This window comes from Piliocolobus tephrosceles, chromosome Y (assembly GCF_002776525.5).
Source record: "Piliocolobus tephrosceles isolate RC106 chromosome Y, ASM277652v3, whole genome shotgun sequence".
NCBI classification, from domain to species: domain Eukaryota; kingdom Metazoa; phylum Chordata; class Mammalia; order Primates; family Cercopithecidae; genus Piliocolobus; species Piliocolobus tephrosceles.
The window spans coordinates 24,703,945-24,711,246 of NC_045456.1; the positions used below are offsets into that span (position 1 = coordinate 24,703,945).

The following is a 7,302-nucleotide window of genomic DNA, read 5'->3' on the forward strand; positions in this document are numbered from 1 at the left end:
GCCCCCGCCCGCCCGCAGCCACCCGGACTTAGGGGCGAGGTCCCCCCAGAGGCCCCGCGCTGAGGCCGCCTGGGTCCTTTGGCAGAACGTGGCGCTGCTGGAGGAGGAGGCGGACATCAACCAGCTCACCGAATTCTTCTCCTACGAGCACTTCTATGTCATCTACTGCAAGTTCTGGGAGCTGGACACGGACCACGACCTGCTCATCGACGCCCACGACCTGGCGCGGCACAATGACCACGGTGCGCAGGGCAGAGGGGCGGGCGGGGCGCGGGGACACCGAGCAGACCCTTCTTCTCCCAGGGCCTCCCGGGTCTGCAGCGGCCTCTCCTTCCCCACTCCGCGCTCCTGTCTGGGTCCCCGCGTGCGCCTCTGCACCAGGCCTCCGCCCCGGGCGTCTACAGGGTCAGTGTGGGCCGCCGGTCCTGAGGGCCTGCAACCCTGCGGGCTTTATTAACACCCGGGCAAGGGCATGGAGACCAGACGCCTTAGCTCAGGAGCTCCGCCTTCCAGCCCCCAAGGCCGGGAGCAGTTTCCATCGAATCCCGGGCTGGGTGGAGCGCAGGCTTAGAGGTCGGTCGGATACCTCCGCGGGAGGCGGTGCCTCCCAGGTGCCCTCACCCAGCGCCTCTGAGAGTCGTCCAGCCTTCCAGGGACTAGAACCTGCCTGTGGGGCTGGAGTTATTATTATTTTTTTTGTTTTGTTTTTTTGTTTTTTGAGACGGAGTCTTGCTCTGTCGCCCAGGCTGGAGTGCAGTGGCCGGATCTCAGCTCACTGCAAGCTCCGCCTCCCGGGTTCACGCCATTCTCCTGCCTCAGCCTCCCGAGTAGCTGGGACTACAGGCGCCCGCCACCTCGCCCGGCTAGTTTTTTGTTTTTGTTTTTTTTTTTTAGTGGAGACGGGGTTTCACTGTGTTAGCCAGGATGGTCTCGATCTCCTGACCTCGTGATCCGCCCGCCTCGGCCTCCCAAAGTGCTGGGATGACAGGCTTGAGCCACCGCGCCCCGCCGGGGCTGGAGTTCTCTAAAGGATTCCTTGAAGTGTACTTTTCCCCCCAAAAAAGCCACATGACCAAGAGTATTTCCAAGTCACGGTGGCATCTGTTGCGCGCGGTCAACTCTCAGGCCTGGTTCCCAGAATGTGAGCTCCATCCGTGCGCGTCTCCCGGGGCTGGTCCTGGGCCACGTGGCCGCAGTAGACCCCCGTCCTGCGTGCGTGGGACGCGCCCCTGAGCTGACGTAGCGTTCCCTGGTTTCTCCTGTACCCGGTTCAGGGAGCCACCTGCGCCCTGGACCCCATAAGTAGCCATGAGAAGAGCACAGCGCTCGGCAGAGCCGCCCTTGTGGCCCGAGCCAGCGCCTCACCGCGGGGAATCCGCCCCGAACCAGGCGTTCGCTGTCCCCGTGAACCCCGAGCGCGGCCCCGGCTTTCCCTGTTCCTCTGGTGCCCACTCTGGGTCTCAGGGCAGGACGGGCTGTGCGGCCGGGCGATGGCAGGTGCGCCCGGGCTGGGCTGTTTCTCACTCAGGGCGGTCTGAAGCGGGGGCATGTTGGCCCCGTGCGTGCCGGGGACACGGGGGACCGCAGGGATGGCCGCCCAGGCTGCGGGACCTCGTGGGCCGGAGCTGACGGCGCCGGTGCCTTCGCTCTTGCCTCTTGTTAGCGGAGTTGGGGCTGAAACGTGTTAGTTTTCGGGATTGCACCGGAGGCCTCACTCTGCCTCTGGAAGCAGAACCTTGGAGGCCCGAATGTTCTGCCCGTTAAAGTCGGGTTTGGAACCACGCTCAGCTTCGTGCTCCGCTGGTCCGCTGCAAGGGCAGCTGTGGCTGCACCCGGGAGGGGCCTGTGCAGGGGCCCCGGGGCCGCCTGTGTTCATTTCGGTCCTTACCCCATCCGGGCTCGGCTCTGGGGGGTCGTGACATGGGGGCCGAGGCGCGCTGCGGGCTGCCCATCAACCCCCTTCTTTTCCAGCCATTTCTACCAAGATGATCGACAGGATCTTCTCCGGAGCAGTCACGCGGTAGGTGCAGCTCAGGCCCCACGAGGACCCGGCTCCTCCTTGCCTGACATGAGCTTGTCGAGTTCCCACAGCGAGTGGCCGTCACCCCGGGCCCTGAGGAGGGGGACGCGTGTCTCTGTCACCTGAATCCCTAGTGGGGGGCACGAGACTCTGTCGTGTGAGGTCTGAGGAAGGGGGCGGCCTGTGCCCCAGGTCAGGGGTTCTTGTCCGGCACTGGGCCTGAGCGAGCCCCGAGAAGGGGACGTTGCCGGCATCCAGGCCATGGCGGTGGTGCAGGTGCACTCCTGACCCCACCTGGATCTCGGGAACGCTCTCTGGCCAGCTGGCCTCCACCTCCTCCCTGGAGGGGCAGGAGGAGGGCTGGGCCCCGGGGTCCCTCTCACCCCGTCATGGGCAGGGGCTCCGTACCTTGGAAGCTCTCCCTGACACGCGTCTGCGTCTCTCCATCCTGGCCTGGGATCTAGAGGCAGAAAAGTGCAGAAGGAAGGGAAGATCAGCTACGCCGACTTTGTCTGGTTTTTGATCTCTGAGGAAGACAAAAAAACGCCGACCAGGTGGGTTCCTGCCGCGGTGTGTGGGTGTTCTGGTGGAGGACCGGGAGCCGTCCGTGTGACGTGACGTGTGTCCCCAGGCGGATGCCTGCATGTGTGGGAGGGGTGCCACAGGGCACGGGCGGATACGTGCACGCCTGGTGGGGGGCCGCAGGGGACGGGATCATGCATGCATACCTGGCAGAGGGGCCGCAGGGGACACGCGGATACGTGCACGGCCGGTGGGGTGCCACAGGGCACGGGCGGATACGTGCACGGCCGGTGGGGGGCCGCAGGAGACAGGCCGATACGTGCACGCCCGGCAGAGGGGCCGCAGGGCACAAGCAGCTGCGTGCGCGCCTGGTTGGGAGGCTGCCCCGGGGGCTGCAGGGCACGAGCTGGGAGGGCCCGGGCGGGGGCTGACAGAGCGCACCGTGCCACAGCATCGAGTACTGGTTCCGCTGCATGGACCTCGACGGGGACGGCGCCCTGTCCATGTTCGAGCTGGAGTACTTCTACGAGGAGCAGTGCCGAAGACTGGACAGCATGGCCGTCGAGGCCCTGCCCTTCCAGGACTGCCTGTGCCAGATGCTGGACCTGGTCAAGCCGAGGACCGAAGGTGACGCCCCGTGCGGGCGCGGCCCAGGGAGAGGGGACGGACGGGCGAGAGGACGGCCCAGGGTGAGGGGACGGGTGGGGAGGAAATGGCCCAGGGTGAGGGGACGTCCCCCTATAAGGCGCCGTCGCTGCTGGAGGCGACCCTGGGAAAGGCCACCCCTACTCTGAGTTTGTGACGAGGGCAGCACCGCAGGTGTCCAGTCTCACGGCGCAAGAACCTCCTACTCGGGAGGCGGTCACCCCCGAGGGTGGCCTGGAGAACCCGGGCCGGGCTCACTGGGGACGTCGCACCGGCTGAAGGACCGGTAGCCGCGTTTGTGCTGATGGCACACAGGGTGGTCCAACCCTGTCACCCCTCTGTCTCCTCGGCACTCACCCCGGCTCCCTCCCCCACCCCCCCTTGCTCCTCCCCTCACCCCTGTTCCCTGCCACCCTTCGTCCTCGCCGGGAGGTCCTGAGTAGGAGGTTCTTGCAGGGTGAGACTGGACACCGCCGTGCTGGCCCTCGTCACAAACTCAGAGTAGGAGTGGCCTTTCCCAGGGGAGCATCTGCGGCACCTGGCTTCCTTCTGCATCTGAGGCTCCAGCTCTGGGACTTTCACTTTGGAAATGGCTCTGAGGCCCGGGCACCACCCTGCAGCCGTCCCTCTCCCTGGCTGGGGCCCTCCTGGGGCTCAGTGTCCCGGGGACACCCTCTGGCCCCTCCCTGCATGGGGAGCTCTGGGCTCTGTCATTTCACATCCAGGGGCGCCTCCCAGCACCTGCACCACGTCCCAGTCCCTGCGTCGCTGGGGCACAGGTGGCCCCAAGCCGCCTCCGCACCCCGGCCTCCCACACCTCAGCCCCCACCCAGATCCACGCGTGTGTCCGCCTGTCCCATCAGACCCGTGGCGGGAGAGCCCGGAGCCTCGGGCCGCGTCCTTAAGCACGTGTGACCGATGCACGCAGCCCACACCCGGGCCCGAAGCTGAGGCCGGGCTCACGCCTTGGACACGTCCCCTCCCCGCAGGGAAGATCACGCTGCAGGACCTGAAGCGCTGCAAGCTGGCCAGCGTCTTCTTCGACACCTTCTTCAACATCGAGAAGTACCTGGACCACGAGCAGAAGGAGCAGATCTCCGTGCTCAGGGTGAGTGCGGGGGTGCGCGGGCGGGGCCGCCCCGGGCTGGGGGTGTGACGCGTGCGCTTCCCCCAGGACAGTGACAGCAGCGGCCCCGAGCTCTCGGACTGGGAGAAGTACGCGGCGGAGGAGTACGACATCCTGGTGGCCGAGGAGACGGCGGGGGAGCCCTGGGAGGACGGGTGAGCGCGTGTGGCCGGGGTACGCGGGGGGGTGCGGGGGAGGGGGAGGGGGCGCGGGGCACAGTGAGGGGGTGCGGGGGACAGTGAGGGGGGGTACGGGGATGCAGGGTGGGACCCGGTCACTGCCCCCCGCGCCCCACCGCCCCCCGCGCCCCACCGCCTGAGGTGGTGTAAACGGTACTTTTAAGATCCCCGGACGCTGCTGGGTGACGGCTGGCTGGGGGTCGGGGCAGACCACGCCCAGCTTGAGTGAGCTTTGTGGGTCCTGGTGTCCAGTCCCGTGGGCGTCTCGCCTCACCCAGCGGTCAGCGCACTCACTGACGGGGCGCTCTGGCCTCTTCCTGTTCGGGGAGGTTTCCCCACCTGGGGCTGAGTGTCTCAGATGCTCTCGCTCCGTGTTCCTCTGTCTGTCTGTCCATACGGTAAATTATACCGAGGCACCTTCAGCCAGCCCCGTATCCCCAGCATAGATCTTAGTCATGTTACCCTTGTATAGGATTGGATTCTCTTTGCAAAGTTTATCTGTAGTAGTTTATTATTTTTTTTGAGACAGGGTCTTGCTCTGTCCCTGAGGCAAGGGCAGTGGTGTCATCACAGCTCACTGCAGCCTCAGCCTCAGCCTCCTGGGCTCAAGCGATCCTCCACCCTCGGCCTCCTGAGCACCTCAGACTACAGCAGTGTCTGCTCACGCCCAGCTAATTACTACGGAGGTGTCCCCCCCCCCCGCCCGTTCTCCGCCGGGGTGCCCCCCCTCCCGCCCGGCTACCGGTCGTGGGGGTGGAACCCCCACCACGTCCGGCTAATTACTACAGGACTGTCCCCCAGCGCCCGGCTAAGTTTTTGTTTTCCTAGAGACAGAGTCTCGCTATGTTGCCTGGGCTGGTCTCAAACTCCTGACCTTGGGCGATCCTCCCGCCTCGGACCCCCCCCACAGCGCTGGGATCGCAGGCGTGAGCCACCGCGCCCGGCCCGTGGCTTTTTTTGGGATATCTCGGTCTGGCTTGGGTGTCAGGGTAATGCTGGCTCATGGAATGGGGGGCAGTATCCTCTCCCCTTAGTTTCTGGAAGAGTTTGTATACAGGACGTGTGGCATATGGCAGACAGGGAAGTTCTGGGGCGTGGGGACCCCGAGGTGGGCGTCCAGGTCAGAGCCACGGTGCGGACAACTGACCACCGGGGGACGGACGCCCAGGACAGACGGCCCAGGGTGGGCCGCAGGGGCCCTGGGCTGCTTGGCGGGAACCGGACGGGGCGGCTGGAGGGGGAGCCGGGGTTAAGATGCGCCTCCATGGAACCCCAGTCGGGAACCAGAAAGTAATTTGAGCTGCACCAAAATGAAGACGCCAGACTGCGGTGTCGATGGCCCGCATGGAAAACAGAACAAAGACCGCAGAGAGACCCAGTGGTACTTGTGGTTCCTGGAGGAGAAGGAACCTCATGGTCCCCTGGCCTCGCTGATCACACAGAAAAAGACAAATCCGTGTCAGGAACGGAAGAGAAGCTATCACTAGGATCCCGCAGCTGCGAAAGTCACAAGCAGGAAATTAGTATCAACAGTAACTCACGCATGTGAAGGGACCAGTGTCTGAAACTCACAAACCAGCAAAGCTCACTCCAGGCTGGGCCGGGGCTCACGCCTGTCATTCAAGCACGGTGCAGGTGCCGGCCGGGGCGGGCAGAACCCTTGAGCTCAGGTTCAAGACCAGCCTGAGCAACGGCGAAACCCCATCTGTACAAAAACAATGTAAAAATTAGCCGGGGTGTGGTGGCAGGTGCCTGTAATGCCAGCTACTCGGGGGGCTGAGGTGTGAGGATCCCTTAAGCCCGGGAGGTGGAGACTGAGGCGAGCTGAGAGCGGGTCACTGCACTCCGGCCAGCGACGGAGCCAGACCCTGTGTCCAAAAAACTCAACAACAAAGATGACTTCAGCCAGTTACTGAGGTGGTCACTGAATTTTAGGGAGAAACCTCTCCCAAAGCTGCAGTCCCCACGGCTTCCCTGGCCAGTTCCACCAAATACGTCCACGCAATTCGGGAAAACGCCGACTTACAGGTCTGGGGGGAGGAGGGCAGGAGGAGACGGAGACGCGTGGTATGCTGATGCTGGTAATGGCTTCGCGGATACAGATGACGCTTTGGGGAAAGGGGCAGCCCCGCGGTGCCTCTGTCAGGGCGGACGCCGTGCGCACCTCACGCCTGGGGCTCCCACCCGTCCTGGCGCGTTTCCACCTGCGCCGCAGGCCACTCCCCCGGGAGCCTTCGTGGAGCCGCCGGCTTCTCAGCCGGGAGCGTGGTGCCGGCTCAGCGGCCGCAGCTCAGGGTGGGCTCAGGGGACGTTCTTGTGCTGGAGGCTGGTCCCCGGGCGGCCTGCATTTCCCGGAAACCAGGGCGCTGGCTCCGGGGCCTGGCTCTGCGCCGCCGGCCCCGCCTTCACCATCCCCGTCGTTGCAGGTTCGAGGCCGAGCTCAGCCCTGTGGAGCAGAAGCTGAGTGCCCTGCGGTCCCCGCTGGCCCAGAGGCCCTTCTTCGAGGCGCCCGCGCCCCTGGGCGCCGTGGACCTGTACGAGTACGCGCGCGGGGACGAGGACCTGGAGGCGCTGTGAGGCCGCCCGGGGACCCCACCGCGTCCCCTCTGCACCTGCCACGGCCACCGCCGGGACAGCGCGGCTTGTGTAGAAACTCTTGTCTTTTGGGGAAAGTGAGTGCGTTTGTATGGAAAGTTAAATTTTTATTTATTCACAGAAGCCTGTGGTGTGAATTGCCGCCGTGGGTTCGCGGCTGGACCTGCCTGGAGCTCTGACGCCTGGTGGGCCCGCCCCGGGGACACGCGAGGGCC

The 7,302-nt window shown here is 65.2% G+C and overlaps 1 protein-coding gene across 1 annotated transcript in view; it reads left to right on the top strand.

Moving 5' to 3' along the window:
• Window positions 1–7,207, top strand: part of LOC111534796 (serine/threonine-protein phosphatase 2A regulatory subunit B'' subunit beta-like) — a 9,152-nt gene extending 1,945 nt beyond the window's left edge. The window contains exons 5-11 of the mRNA XM_026453264.2: window positions 86–242; window positions 1,972–2,020; window positions 2,485–2,574; window positions 2,994–3,169; window positions 4,177–4,295; window positions 4,362–4,468; window positions 6,919–7,207. Coding sequence (XP_026309049.1) covers window positions 86–242; window positions 1,972–2,020; window positions 2,485–2,574; window positions 2,994–3,169; window positions 4,177–4,295; window positions 4,362–4,468; window positions 6,919–7,069 — 849 coding nt within the window. The 3' untranslated portion in view covers window positions 7,070–7,207. The remainder of the gene's footprint in view (window positions 1–85; window positions 243–1,971; window positions 2,021–2,484; window positions 2,575–2,993; window positions 3,170–4,176; window positions 4,296–4,361; window positions 4,469–6,918) is intronic.
• The last annotated feature ends 95 nt before the right edge of the window (window positions 7,208–7,302 follow it).